The 16112-nt window shown below is 38.7% G+C and overlaps 1 protein-coding gene across 16 annotated transcripts in view; it reads left to right on the top strand.

Moving 5' to 3' along the window:
- Window positions 1-16112, top strand: part of ERC2 (ELKS/RAB6-interacting/CAST family member 2) — a 461566-nt gene that overhangs the window by 99835 nt on the left and 345619 nt on the right. For all 16 annotated transcript variants that reach the window (XR_010990493.1, XM_068163671.1, XM_068163678.1 and 13 more), the window contains 2 exons: window positions 7880-8035; window positions 15551-15718. Coding sequence is in view for 15 of the 16 variants with exons in the window: in XM_068163671.1 (XP_068019772.1) it covers window positions 7880-8035; window positions 15551-15718 (324 nt within the window). In the remaining variant the exon portion in view is untranslated. The remainder of the gene's footprint in view (window positions 1-7879; window positions 8036-15550; window positions 15719-16112) is intronic.

Here is a 16112-nt window from a genome sequence, read left to right as displayed (position 1 = left end):
GCTATTCATTCTGGAAAAGAGAAGGCTCTGAGAAGACCTTGTTGTGGCTTTCCAGTATCTTAAAGGGGCCTACAAGAAAGCTGGTGAGGGACTTTTTAGAGTGTCAGGTAATGATAGGAGTAGGGGGAATGGAGCAAAACTAGAAATGGGTAGATTCAGAATGGATGTTAGAAAGAAATTCTTCACCCTGAGGGTGATGAGACACTGGAACAGGTTGCCCAGGGATGTGGTAGAAGCCTTTCTCTGGAGGTTTTTAAGGCCATGCTGGATGTCACTCTGATGTAATGTGAGGTGTCCCTGCCCATGGCAGGGGGCTTGGAACTAGATGATCCTTGAGGTCCCTTCCAACCCCAACAATTCTATGATTCTAGGAATTCCATAATGTGCTTGGCTTTAAGTATTAAACTGGCTTTGTCTTGACTCATGAGTTTTCTCACTTTTGCCTTTTTGAGTCTCCCCCCTCTCCCACTTAGCTACCTATCAGGGTTAACACAGACACCTTGATTTAAAACTTTACTATGAAATCATTAAATGCTTCTTTTCACTTCTCAATGTATTTTGCTGTGAAAATAAGAATACTTGGAATTTCTTTTTCCCAGTCTGTTTTCTTAGTAAGGCTTCATTTAAAAAAATCAAGACCAGCATTGCTGAATAAGAGAATAGACTACTGCTTTATAAAAACCCTCAGGAGGCGGGAGGGGAGTTTCAAGTGAGCCATGGTAGACAAACAAAAACAAACATAAATTGTCCCAGGCTAATATAAAACGTTTTTCTTCTTGATCTTCAAAATCAGCACTTTTGTTTGTGATTAGTTGGCCAACATTTTACATCTAACCTAAGAAAACATTCATTTCATCAGCAATGTGATATGACAAAATGTGATGAAACCTCCTATCTTAGTCCTGAATATAGTGTCCTCTTTTTGATGTATAATATTACCAAAGTGTTGTGACTTTTTTTCCCTCACAGTAACAAAAGATTAGAATAATAATTTAGAAAGTGAAAACTGGTATTTTCACATAATTCTGTATGTCTGGAATTTAAATCTCTAAGAAAAATACCATGAGACTTGAGGTAATTTGTGAGTTGGCAATGCTGCCTGAAATACATTAATGATGGTCTTTCATTTCAGTCTTAAAGGGAAGTACAAATTAAAGGCCTTGTTCTACTAGTGACTTCTGTTATGAGCAAATGAGTTCAGCATGTCTGAACATTGTGGTAAATACACAGAACAACAACGTGTCTTCATAAATACAGTATCTGCCTTTTAATAGATAATAATTAGTCTGGATTATATGAATTACAAGGAAGGTACATCAGTTTCAATATTCTGTCCTCTGATGTGTATTTGCCTTGAACCTTCCCTCTTTATTCTAGTTCAGAAGTCTGTGTGAAATGTGAAATGGGTGTTTCTTGCAGTAACTTGTTACCCTAAGTATATGGGAAAGTAGGCTGAGAAATTTCTTTCATTCTACTAATATTCAGAATTCTACATGTAAAAGATTTGGGATACAGATTTAATGTGTTAAAATAATTTATAGTCTTCTGTGTGGGCTAACAATGTGAAGGTTGTGTTGCAAAATAATCTGTAATTTCTCTTCCTGTACCAGTGCTCTGAAAAGAATGGGGATGGTGGGGACGTAACGCATGAATGACTGATGAGGACTGTAGTTGCAGCCACCCTAGCAGTGTCTGTTCCTGAAGACAGTAATAGCCTTTCTGTTTGTCTCCAGGAGAGCTGGGTGTGGTGCAATGTTCAGTTTTTAGAAGTGTGATCCTTGTAGCAAAGGCTTTCCTTTGTCGTGGGTGACACTGTAATCCTGTTGCTGGAGCGTTCTGATACGAAGCTGCCTTTTGGCTCTGAGGCACACAGCTCTTTCTTTTCTGAGAACTGCCCCTTTGGGGTTACCCTGTCTGAACCAGACCTAATATCAAAAGGAAAAGGGACAAATGTAAGACGTTGAAATTCACGTGATTGAATGGCAGTTTTCATTGCAAGTTCCAGCTTTGGAATGTTTTCAAGTTAATTTAAATTGTCTTAATCCAGACAGCATTTGTTTTGAAAAAAATGTGGAACATTTGTTTTGAATGATCACTCATTGAAGCAATAATTTCTCTACAGTGTTGAGGGTGGGAGGAGGAAGGGGATCACTCTGTAATATGGCAGTCTTGAGTCCATATGCTCCCCCCGTGCAGAGGCTCCAAGCACTATACATTTCTCTTTACTGCACCCAACTTCTTCCACTCCCTTGCCACATTAGCTTTTGTCTGAATCTCCTACATGTCTCTGCCAGGAGGCAGCTTTCCCTCCTTCCTAAATCCCTCTATTCTTTCCGGCAGTTTGCTCTTTTCCCTTGACACTACTGAATGCTTTCTGTGCCTTTTCCCAGTCAGTTCTTCCTTTTATCCAGTGAGGTATACCCATTTCTCTTACCTATCACCTCATATGTTATTTATTTACTTATTTATTTGAAGTCCTAAACATCATTTGTTCTTTGCTGCCTTTCCTGTCCTGCCATGCTCTTTGTTTCTCTCTGAAAACTTTGCAAGTAACTGCTTGCCTTTTCCTGTAGCAGTTGTATTTTGTGCAGAACTATTGTTTCCTTGAACCATGTCTATCTTCTGCATTTTTATTTAAAAAGAAAAGGGCAAACAAAAAAGATAAGACATTCCCATCCTGTGTCTTGACTCTTGTTTCTGTTGCTGTTTATTCCTTTTCAGATACCTGTTGTCTTTTCAGATGCATTGCACAGGCTGTTTTTTCTTTACTCTCTGGTTTCACTTCTTAGATATGTTTGCTTCCACATATCCTATGTCTTTTGTTTATTCTTTCCCTTACATTCTCTATCCTCCGTTCTCTTGTCTGCAACAGACCTTCTCCAGAAGCTGCTCTTTCTTCTGGAAACTAGTCACAGGTCAGAAGGAGGGCACTGTGCTTCCTTTTCCCATGTGCTCCCTTTATTCCCTCAAGCTCCTCTTTGTTTTTTGATCTTTAAAGGTTGCTTCCAACCCAAACAAGATCATGATTTTGTGATGTTATTCATACAGTTCCAGGCTTAAACCAATGATACTACTTGAGAGAGGAAATCAGAAATTAGTAGCCTACACATATGGCATAGAGCTCTCATGTATTGACCACCCTGAAATATATGTATACTCTAACAACAAGAATTAAAAAAACCTTTAAAAATGTTAGGCTGTAAAATATATCTATATTTGTGGTCTACCTTACTTGCAGAAAGAGCCATCTTTATGTATTGATCCGGCTTTGATATTTCAGGTATGGGTTTGATTCTCAAAACGTGTGTATGTGGGTTTGCCGTGCAACATGTTCTTAAGATTGCATGAACTTTCACTTTCCCTTATCTTCCAAAATAAACCTGAATATTCTCTCTAATAAACTGACAAAGTTAAAAAAAGAATATAGTAAGAATAACTGTGTATGGTCTGTTGATAGCATGTGTGCATATGTGCATTTAAATGCAAGTTTTATTGAACCTGAAGTCTCAAATATTTGCTTCTGATTTCTTGTTGAGTGCCTACAAGCAGATTGGATTATTATTTATGTTTTTTATTTGAAATGATGTTGTAAGACAGGCTGGAATGCTGTATTATTTACAAATGTTTTGCCCTTATCCCTTCCACTAAGTTGTTGTAAGGACTGGATAGATAAGATTCATGAACATTACTGTGGAAACTTGTTCATAGAATTGTTCTTCTTTCCACTGCTGAGTACTATTTTCTTCAGCATCAGGACACGTGAGTTGCTTCATGTTCCAAAAGAAATGGATTTCTACTAGGTCCATCATAGACATGTTCCTAACTTCTCTCACAGAATATCTTCAACAGTATTCTGTTAAAGATGAGGAAGGAGTTTTGGTTACTGCTGGAGGGAGGGGATGGATTAGGGTGAGTACCCTGATCTATATCACTAATTTAGAGGGCCTGACTGGAAAAATCTGCAAAATGTTGTATTGTTGTAGAACACAGAAGATGTTTATTAGTACCATTGAAATCTAACCTATTTCCTTAATACTGCTGGAAAGGAATCTTTTTTTTTGTGATTCAACACAGACCCATGTAGTTTTTAAGAGTGCTGCTAATGTGGATAAGTCTTAGAGGTTTGAAGAAAACACCGCATCTGTTCCTATTTCAGTTCCTGAAAGATTGCCAGACCCTGTGCCACAGCAGCAGGTTGAAAGTTTTCCAACTAAACTTTTCCATGGGAAAATGCTGATTCAGCTGAATCAGATGATTTTATGGGAATATGCCGATTCTGTCAAAACTTTTAGTGCAAACAAGGCTATCTTATCTTTCTTTCCATCCTGTAAGCAACGAACCCAGCTCCTTTGGGGCAGTACACATTGGGTGCTCTAGGCTGTGTCTGTATTATCTCTGACCTGTAAAGTTCCTCACTTTCTATGAAAATTTTCTATGCTGAGGCCATATTTCTATGAGGCCAAAATTTTCTGTGCTGAGGGAGCTATGAAAATTTTCAGCTTTCGTATGCAACCCACCATCCTATCTGGTGTAGTTGCAGACTTGCCAGTCCTATATTGTTCAGACATAATGGAACAGAACCTTTGACTCCTTAAACAGCCGGTGAGTGAAGGTGGTGTCTGACTTCTCTTCTGTCTTGTCACCACTGATATTTTTAATAAATTATCCTCAAACAGATTTTATTCTTCACAATTTGTGAAGTTTTTAGTTTTGTTCCAATAATTTTTCCAATTTATTTTTTTTTAGGTGTCATGACCCAGTATCCTGAGCCAACCTTGGGCAGCAGGGAAGGTTGTGCTAAGATTCAAAAATTCCCTTGGAGTAAATAAAAGTGTCCTGATGCCAAACAGTTGATGAGTTGGGTTCATTAGAGTCAGTGAAAACTCTCAGTAATGGTCTGGAGCAGAGGGAAAATGGGAAGCAAAAGGAGAGGAAGGAATAGAAAGAAGATGAGAGAAAGAGAGTGGAAGATATCACCAGTCCTTGGATCAGGGGCAGGTGTGCAGCCCAGCAGGGTTGTCTGTGCTAGATGCAACACAGGACGCTGGAAGTTGTGCTCCTTTTATACCCTTTTGGCAGGGAAGGAGGTGGGGGAGGTGGGTGTCAGTCTCTCAAAAACACAAAGGGAGGTGAGCGCTCCAGTGCAATGTCTGCCATTGGCATTTCTGTCGTGCTCTGGCAGTGATTTTACAATAAAGAGAGAATTCCCACCAGAAATTATCTCTTTTCATTGTTAAGCCACCTGCCAGGCCAGCAGCTCTCCTCGAGAGATACTGAGGGCTATCAAAGCTATCACCCTGTCTATTCAGATCAGGTATGTGGCAGATAATTTTGAGACAATAGTGTCATTGGGCTCTCACAATAGGAAAACTAGTTTTACACAGCTGTAATCACAATATGCAGAGATTGATTAAAAATAAACTTTTCTTGGAGAGCTCGAACTTGTGATAAAGTAGAAGTACAGAAAATGCTTCTGAAAGTTACATTAGATGTTTCTCATACAGCTTAATTGTTGTTCAGTGATGTCTAAACTTTATTTTCTAACATGTGGACATCTCCTTCCTCAAAAATCTTGTTCCAGACTTCACCATAATTTTCCCAGGGAGCAAAGTGAGGCTCTCAAACCTGTAGTTCCCTGGTTTGTTCTTTTAGTCTTGACTTCAGGGTAAATGCCTCTAGTTGTCAGGGATCTCCCTTGGTTTCCAGAATTTTTCAAAGATGGGAGAGATTGGATTTGCAAGGACATCAGCTGGTTGTCTCAACACCATTGGATATAGCTTCTTGAGTGCTATGGATTTATATGGGTTGGCAAGCCCTGATTGAATTCTCACGGTTGATAATCCTCTTTCTCAAACTCTTTCAATTAAGTAGAGCCCTGGGAGACCTTGTCATTGAGTCAAATGGTTGTTTCCTGCATTGTTCAGATTAATTTGAACTGCAGCTCACTTGCTCCGGTGTTGAAGGCACTATGGATAGTTGTTTTTTTCTATGCAGATGTTCTGTGCTATCATTTATCAAATGAATGTGACAGCTCACTTTTCTGAGCAAACTGTCTCTGTATCCCAAATACTTTCATTAATAGAGATATATAGGAATGTTCTTTGTGGTTCATTGTGTGACATTACTTTGCAGAGAAGCTGTGAGGTTCTAATGCTAATTTTGGTGGGACCATATAGTGTGAATTACTGGGTTTGACTCACTAATAAGAGAAGACATATGGGCAAATAAGCTTTTATTTACATTACAAAAGAATAGTGTTATTAACTAGGGTAAATACCATTTGAAATGTGTCATCCCACACAGGAACAGGATTAGCTGAGAACAAATATCCTTTGTTTTCTTAGTTGAAGGCATAAAGGATATCCAACATATTCTGCTCAGGCACTCTAGTCAACAGTATCTGCACTTACATGCATCCTGATCTCACTGAACTAGATTCTTTTGTTTGTTTAGGTGTTTTTTCCTTGACCTCAGTGAAACAAGAACATCAGCCTGATCTGCTTTTTAATCTTTTTTTTTTATTATTTTTTTTTTCAAATGAGTGGTTGTTCCTGCATGTTCTTGAACTATTTGTCTGATCTTCTCAATCACAATGTTTTCAGTTTCTTAATGTCTGCAAACAGGGCCCCAGAAGGGATTTCCTAATGAGTCATTTTGCAATGCTCTTTTAAACAGAAAATTATCTGAGGAGTTTGGGTAATCACTTTTTTAATCTTCCTGAATCTCAGTGAAGAGATTGAGTCAATTTCCAAATGACTTGCAGCAACAAAACCAAAAAATAAAAATCACTGGATGCTTTCAGTGGTGTGTTGGCACACGTGGCAGCCGTTGGCTGTAATGTAGAATTTTTTTAGTGGTTGTGGTTTTGCTTGTTTTAGGACCCATAATAAAAAGTGCTAAATCCCCTCTTAGTGATGTGGCTGAACTAGTAGAGGAAAAGTATATGAGGGGACAACTTTTCTGCTCTTGAAAGCAGGCAGAATTCTATGGAAATTAGAATAGAATAGAATAGAATAGACCAGACCAGGTTGGAAGAGACCTTCAAGATCATCGCGTCCAACCCATCAACCAATCCAACCTACCTAAACATCTAAACCATGGCAGCAAGCACCCCATCAAGTCTCCTCCTGAACACTTCCAATGATGGTGACGCCACCACATCCCTGGGCAGCACGTTCCAATGGGCAATCACTCTCTCTGTATAGAACTTCTTCCTAACCTAAACCTCCCTTGGCACAGCCTGAGGCTGTGTCCTCTTGTTCTGGTGCTGGCTGCCTGGGAGAAGAGACCAACATCCACCTGGCTACAACCTCCCTTCAGGTAGTTGTAGAGAGCAATAAGGTCTCCCCTGAGTCTCCTCCTCTCCAGACTAAGCAACCCCAGCTCCCTCAGTCTCTCCTCATAGGGCTTGTGTTCCAAACCCCTCATCCACTTTGTGGCCCTTCTCTGGACTCATTCCAGCAAGTCAACATCCTGAGCTGCATAATGAAGTGGCCTGTAGTCCTGCCTTCCTAGACAAAACTTTGTGTTTAAGGGTTTGGAAGAACAGCCAAGCTTAGATGATTAGCAAAGAAGTGTGGTATGTTATCATGGTCACATAGGAAAGAGAGCATCTTGCGTTCACCCTTCATCTCTCATTGTGTAGGAATGAACATGGAATTTTGACCACAATCTATTCTTTACAGAGTACACAACAGAAGATATCATTGCATATTCTTTTCTCATGGTGAAAGAGGTCTAATTCTGCTTTTGCGACATTTTCTAGTACCATCTATTTTTATATCATATTATGTGATGCTCATACAAGTACAGTTACACTTTTGCTACACTTTAATATACATTTCATATAATTTTCAATACTCTCTTTTTTATAACATAGGATACAAAAATAGCTTCGCTTGAGCGCAATATAAGAGATCTTGAAGATGAAATACAGATGCTAAAGACAAATGGAGTTCTGAATACAGAGGACCGAGAAGAAGAAATCAAACAAATAGAAGTTTACAAGAGTCACTCAAAGTTCATGAAAAATAAGGTACTGTCTATTAAGAAAATAGCATAATGCTGTTTAAGTAATGGAAGTTCTAACTTGACTCTTTTCAACACAAGCAGCTCCCTGCATCCTTTCATTTGGTAAATCCCTGCTATGCAATACAAAGTAGCAATGGAAAAGTGAAGCGTTTTGGATAAATGATGTGTGTATGTGTGATGGGTTAACCCATCACAGTATGTTTTGATCTGGGAAGAGCACACAAAGAGGTTATTTCACTACTTCAGCAGAGGCTACTACAATCCTAAGTCTAGAGCATATTTCCTTTTCCCTTTTATATGTATGGTGGTTTAGGGTTTGCTTTTTGAATTAGTTCATAATGATGATGTGCACCATTTTGGCAGAACTTCAGTTGTGCTTCACCCCCCTCCCCCCGTAAGGACTGCTGTTCACAGATGATCCCAAGTTGTAATCTTCTAGTATTTTAAAGACTTGCAATTTGATGACTTTGTTCCTGCAGAGTACCTTTAATTCCAAATTATCATACATAGATAATTGAGTTTGCCACAGCAGATAGTAGCAATTTCCTGGTATCAGGCTCACAAATCAGTATTGCTTGATCATTGTTTTAAAATATCACAGTATCACAGTATCACTTAGGTTGGAAAGGACCTCGAGGATCATTGAGTCCAACCTATCAACACAGACCCCATGACTAGACCATGGCACCAAGTGCCATGTCCAATCTCCTCTTGAACGCCTCCAGGGTCGATGACTCAACCACCTCCCTGGGCAACCCATTCCAATGACGAATGACTCGCTCGGTGAAGAACTTTCTCCTCACCTCGAGTCTAAACCTCCCCTGACACAGCTTGAGACTGTGTCCCCTTGTTCTGGTGCTGGTTGCCTGGGAGAAGAGGCCAACCCCTTCCTGGCTGCAACCACCTTTCAGGTAGTTGTAGAGGGCAATGAGGTCACCCCTGAGCCTCCTCTTCTCCAGGCTAAACAATCCCAGCTCCCTCAGCCTCTCCTCATAGGGCTTGTGTTCAAGGCCTTTCACCAGCCTTGTTGCCCTTCTCTGGACACGTTCAAGTGTTTCAGTGTCCTTCTTATATTAGATATGATGTCTAAATTGATGTCCCAGCTGGTCTTTTTACCTCCTTTCATTTTGATATGCTCAGCTGCTGTCTAAGTAAAGATGAACACTCCAATAGTATTTTTTTTTTAATGTGTGAATCCTAATATTTATTTTTTGACATTCTTATACTTTCTTTAAACTTGTAATAAATATACATAATCTTAACAATTCATGCTCATTTATTCCCAGCTCTCTACCTTGAATAAAATACTGAATTAGAGTACTCAATTAAAAGGAAAAGAAAAAAAAAATAACATGGATGGAGATTGCAGCTGATGCTCCCATTTTCACACAAATAAATGTAGGGTTTGGAAATAATGTTTTAAAAAATATTATTTGTGAGCTGTATTAAGATGAGGTGAAACAAGTCACAGGAGTCTGAAGTGGAAACACTGAAGAGGAAAGCCATCCGTCTCATCTCTTGCAGAGATGTTAAAAATTTAAACACAATGCCTGAATAAAATCTAGGTGAACAACGTTATTAATAATGTTTATTGTGAAATCTTACTTTATTTTCAATGTGTTTCTATCCTAGTTATTTGTTTGTGTTCTTATTGTGTTTAATATTTAGGGGAGGTTTGTGTGTGTGTGTAAGTTGTCTGTGTGTGGGAACTGAGATGGATCAATTGACTTTTTCTGAAACGTGTTTTTGCAGCTCTGAAAAAACTGCTTGAGGAGGAACTGGTACTGTTACCTCTCTATAGGCCATGTAAGCAAAACCAGTAGGAGTTAATTGACTTCAAGCGTAGTTCTCTGCCTCCCATTGTCTGTTGGTGCTAAAAATAGTAGTGTAGCTGTTTAAGTAGAAAGTCTGCAGTATCAGGTAGATAAATACCAGTACCATTCTTTCAGAGTTGGACAAGCTGTATGCAGCTTGTCAGTGGTCAGAGAATGAAATAGTGTCAGCACCTTCTGGACAATCTTAATTCTCTGATTTTCCATTTTCTTGTGTAAATTAGACCTTCATTATCTTCTTGACAAGATGCTTTTGCTTTGTCTGAATTCCACACTGAGTGTAGGAGTGTGAAAATTCACCACTGTGTGTAGTGTTGGATACTGAAGATTTTCCCATCTCTCTAGAGCTGTTGCTGTTGCCTAGTTTGGAAAGTGTAGGCTCTTGTTAACTCTATCACAGGAAATGCTGGTGTCTTGGGACATTGGGACACATTTTTATCTTTGGGGTTTGCTACGGAAGAAATGGACGTGTTAGTGCCCATATGGAATTAATCCAGGTTTATAAAAAAAACAACCTGAAGTTGAAAAAAAGTAGCTCTTATGGAAAGTAGCTAAAGTTCCTAAGTGGCATTATCATCAGGAAAATCATGTTGCCTATTTAAATATTGTTAACTTAAAGCAATTCAGTTTCAGGAATTTGTAGCAAAACTCCTAGTGCACCACAGAAAACCTGTTGATATAAAAATAATTTACAAAGCCTATATTTTGTTACAGTCTTCTGATGTTTTTGAGGGGAGGAGCTTCAGTATATTTCCATGGCACAGGGAGAAGATGATAAGACTATTAGACATACATTGTTTTGTCACAATCTTCTGATCTCTGATAAATGTTACATTCTGATGAAATTTTGTCTGCTTTCTTTCATCAGTCCTTTTCTTCCACTTAAAATTGAGATTTGCAGCTGAAGATACTATTTTTATCATTCCTCTGAGAACCTTTCAAGGTGGAAAAGTATTTTTTACCTGTCAGCAAACAGATCTTATTATACCTGATCTGTTGAGCCTGAAATTGTTGATAAATTCTGATAAACAGAAGTATTGATTGATGGCAGAGCGGAACAAAACTGTTCTCACAGCAGCCTTAGGTGCTAGAAAGCTCTCAAAGCTTCGCATTTATTCTGGAAGTATAACTTTGTTTAAATCTGTTCTTGATAATAAATAAATGGGAAGTTATTAAACAGAGGCTAATACTGAATATCATTTATTGTACACGAGTGGCAGGGAATCTTGGGAAATGTTCCTTTGCTTAAGTTGTTCTTAGTAATATTAACTCATTTCAAATATATAGGCTTTAATTTTGACTTGCAGTTAAATAGAATTTGTAGAAATGAGAAAGAATACTTCGGTTTTATTTCTTTCCTTTTCCACTTAATGAGGACTCCCCTTGCTCAGGTTTTGAAAGGACAAAAGTTTCCATTGATCACATGATACTGAAATTGTTAAAACAAATCTTAAAGTTTTCATAACTAAATGATATAAAGCTTCAAATGTCTTCATCAAGAATATGAAGAATATGCTTAGGGTAATATGCATTTTAAGAAATAATTTCTGCTTTGCAAGATTTCCCTTTCTTACTAGGGTTCCATCCTTTGGCTAGCAGCCAAATATTTAGTGGACCACTGATGCTTTTTTCAGGTGTAAATTTGCACTCTGGAGTTTGAGTAGTTCTTTGAGTGTTAGAATTCTTGTGCTATCAACAGGAATGACTGAAGAAAATCTAGTGACAGTTTAGTATGAATTCAGCAAATTACTGTTGAGTTTTAAGTATTAATTAGGCTGTAACAAGACAGTCTGTGTGTAAGAATTTTTCACAGTGTATGAAGGAAGCGTGCAAGTTCTTGGTGATCCTGTAGAAGAAATGTTCAGGAAAAGAATGACAGTATTTTGACCAATATGGCATTTAGAATCTACAGATAGACTTGCAGTCTACTGTATACAGCTGCTTCACTGCATTTGCATTGCTACTGCTTTTCCTTTACTTAAATCCTTCACTTTAAAAAGCAGTTTTCATTTGTCACAGAAGACAATATCCTTATGATGCATAATAAGTATGGCTTCATTTAATGAAATGATTTACTTAAAGATTTAGCCCATTGATTTTAATACACAATATTCAAGGGAAGAACTCTGATTGTTTTGGTTTGGTATTTTTTTTGCCTCCCTACTTTATGTTATGTCATATGAGATTTTGCTCTATAAAACCAATAAGAAAAAGAATAATGGCTTTCTGGAAGATCCTACAGCATTTACACCCAGACTTATAGGTTGTTTTCATGAGCAACTGATGTCGTTTACCTGGACCTGAGCAAAGCCTTCGGCACTGTCCCACACCACATCCTGGTCTCCAAGCTGGTGACACATGGGTTTGATGGATGGACCACTAGATGGATAAGGAACTGGCTTCATGGCTGCACCCAAAGAGTGGCTGTCCATGGCTCCATGTCCCAGTGGAGGCCAGTGACAAGCGCAGTCCCTCAGGGATCAGTCCTGGGACCTGTCTTGTTCAACATCTTTGTGGGGGACATGGACAGTGGCATTGAGTGCACCCTCAGCAAGTTTGCTGATGACACCAAGCTGTGTGGTGCAGCAGACACGCTGGAGGGAAGGGAGGCCATCCAGAGGGACCTTGACAGGCTGGAGAGGTGGGCACAAGCCAACCTCATGAAGTTCAATAAGAGCAAGTGCAGGGTCCTGCATCCGGGTCGAGGCAATCCCAGGCACAAATCCAGGCTGGGCAGTGATCAGAGGGCTGGAGCACCTCTCCTACAGGGACAGACTGAGGGAGTTGGGGCTGTTCAGTCTGCAGAAGAGAAGGCTCCGAGGTGACCTAACTGTGGCCTTCCAGTATCTGAAGGGGGCCTACAGGAAGGCTGGGGAAGGACTTCTCAGGATCTCAGGTAGTGATAGGACTAGGGGGAATGGAATGAAGCTGGAGGTGGGGAGATTCAGGCTGGATGTGAGGAGGAGGTTCTTCACCATGAGAGTGGTGAAGCCCTGGAATGGGTTGTCCAGGGAGGTGGTTGGGGTGCCGTCCCTGGAGGTGTTTAAGCCCAGGCTGGCTGAGGCTCTGTCCAGCCTGATCTAGTGTGGGGTGTCCCTGCCCATGGCAGGGGGGTTGGAACTAGATGATCCTTGTGGTCCCTTCCAACCCTGACTGATACTATGATACTATGATAGTCATTTTAAAGTACAAAAGTGGTTTTGCCTTTGTCTTTTTTTTTGTACTGAGATCAGGAGATCTCATTGAATTGTGACTGCTGGTCTTCCATCCCAGTTACGATACTACAACGTGTACATGTTTGTACACATCTGCTGGAGACAGAAATTTTTTTCATGTCCTGTATACTTTTTTTTTTGCACACTATTGGACAATACAGTTTTATATATGTAATTTTTAAAAAAAATATACCCAGGCCTTAAAATGTCTTTTAAAAATTTATGTGGTTTGTTGTTATGCCTTTGGTATTTTTGATACCTTTTTTTTTAAATGAAGTTTTAGTACATGTTCACCATTATACTCTAAGAAAACACCAGCCAAAAAGCATAATTACTCAATACATTTTTTGGGGGTGAGTCTTACTTTATTTTTGTAAAAAGGTAATTTGAGATATCTTACCACACTTTTAAACTCCTAGCAATATATAGGTCTTGTAGCCAGAACTTTATACTAAACAGATTCTGTTTCTAGAACACAGAGAAAATACCTGCAAGGAAAATGAAGCTTTTTTTTTAGTTGCTGATTATTTCTCAGGGTGTAGGTTGTGTCATGGAAAAAATCAGGAAGAGTTTCTAGGAGAGATTAAGTGTCTGTGATGTTCACATGGATCTCGTATAAAGCATGTGATGTAATCAGATTGGCTGCAGATCTACATTTTGTCTTTATATCTTGTAGACAGATTTTCCCATTGTTCATTGTGTATACATTTCTGTCTCAGTTGCCATACTTTGTTATGTGTTCTGGCAAGGGATGGGGGAAGATGGTTTGCTTTTAAGAGAAAGTTTTCTTTTGCAGTTTCTCACCTGCAGTCTTCACCTTTTCTTGACATCTGATTTCTGTATGCCTCTTTTTTTTTCCCCTTACTCTGTTTTTTTCAGACTCTGAAGGTGACTGCTTTTAGTGCAGATTCTTGATGTTGATGCAGTATCTCAGAGAAGGCTAGCCAAGCACAGTAACTGGCTATACAAATACATTGACATTTATAAAGAGAAATAAGGAATAAATACGTTGACATGCATATGGACTATAGCTGGAATAAACATTTTTAAAATTCATTTTTTAAGAATACACTCATAATGCAAAATAGAAATACTTTGATCAGCGGTAAATGTTTCCAATGACTCTGCCATATGACATTCTCAATATGTGAAATATTTTGATATGTGAATCATTAGGATGTAATTAAGTAGGATCAGCTTGTGGATGCATGCTCTTTTTTTTTGTTTTGTTTTGTTTTGGTTTTCCCCCTAGGGATTTTTAAATCACCTTTCATTTAATCCTTCTAAATTTCTTGCATCTTGAATATCTGTTGGGATGCACCTGATGAAAGAGAATGCAAAGACCTCTAGCATTTCTCTGGTGGTTGCAGAATTGAAACTTGAATTTTAAAGAAAAATATCTAGGTGTTACAGTCATCAAGATGATTTTCCAAGCACAAATGAAGTGTGGTTTCTCTGAGTTATGGAGATGCCCTGAGGCATCTTGTTTCAAATAATCCTCATGAGGTGATGTATCTGAATTCATCTGGTGACAACTGTTAATACGCAGAACTTTAAGAAAGGATAGCTATGTCACCTAATTCACCATCCTTTAGCATCATTCTGTGTCTTGTCCAGCACTTTTTTCAGATCCATATATTCTAAATCCACCACACTTCTGTGTTCTTGTGGCTACCTTGTGCAAAAGGAAGAATAATCACAATTCCATGACATTTACTGATGATCCTTAAATTCGCTTAAATTCAGAAGCTGCCTTAGTGACTGCATTTCTGCTGTTTCCCCTAGGATATGCTTTTATAACCTCACAGACCTTGCACTCTGTGGAATTTTTTATAACGTTTTCCCCAGACTTCTCTTAAGTTAATCTCTTTGGCTTGGCTTTCCTAATACCTGAGAATTCCATATGAACTGCCAGGGAGTTAAAAAGAGAGTTGGGAATGGTCATCAGCAAGACATTTGCAAGAAGAGTCAGGTTAAAATTCTACTTCCTAGTTTTCCTCACTTTACTAAGATGCCTGCTTTTCCTAATCAGGCTCATAGAAAAAACCTGGATTCACACTGGCCAATGAAAAAGCACAAGAATCATGCTGTTGGAAGAAATAGCCTATTGGATTGAGTTTATACTTTTATGAACAGTAATTTTTCTATGCATTTTTGGTGTTCTGCCAGACTTGCCTCACTCAGGATAAATTCCTTTGAACTTAAGTGAGGTCTGTGGTGAATTTATAAGCCAAATCATCATGTATTATCTTTAAAAGTTTCCTTTTAACTTCTCCAATAGACTTAAGGCAGGGCATGTTAAATTACAGGAAACTGTTGAAGCTTTGAGTATCAAGGTCTGAATCTGAATTTTCTTCCAGCATTTACAGGTGTCTGAATTTTCATGTCATGGTCATTCACATCTTTCAGATTTCAAATGCAACTGTGAATTGGAAATTAAATTAATGATCTATTTCCCCCCCCCCATTACAGATTGACCAACTGAAACAAGAACTCTCAAAGAAAGAATCGGAACTTCTTGCCTTACAAACTAAGCTTGAAACCCTTAGCAATCAAAATTCAGATTGCAAGCAACACATAGAAGTGCTTAAAGAGTCTCTTACTGCCAAAGAACAGAGAGCTGCCATACTTCAGACAGAGGTATTGTATCTTCTAATCATAAAATGCAATAGAAGTATTTTGTCAATAGCACATCAAGGTGATTATGTGCTTGTTGCAAGTTTGTGCAGAAGGCAGTTTGTTAAAGAATAGTGAAACAATAAAAAACCCTTTAAATGCTAATATATATGCATATTTGGTAGTACACCTGCTCTCATTCTAGAGGTATTTTAGAAGCACCTGTGATTACATTTTAAGAAATTGTGTATGCCTAATTCTTACTGGCTTCAATGGGAGGAACCTGGGCATTAATGTTTTGATTACTGTGATTTCATTCCTTGGTTTTGCATCTATTAGCTCAATGACTTTTCCTTTTGGTTGCTCTGGCTTTATGCTTCCTTTCTACTATGCATTTCTATTCTGAAGGGTGAAGTTA

The sequence above is a fragment of the Melanerpes formicivorus genome, unplaced genomic scaffold (genome assembly GCF_026170545.1).
Source record: "Melanerpes formicivorus ecotype bairdi unplaced genomic scaffold, bMelFor1.0.p_v2 SCAF_74, whole genome shotgun sequence".
Lineage (NCBI taxonomy): Eukaryota > Metazoa > Chordata > Aves > Piciformes > Picidae > Melanerpes > Melanerpes formicivorus.
This window is presented reverse-complemented; position numbering and strand designations above follow the sequence as displayed.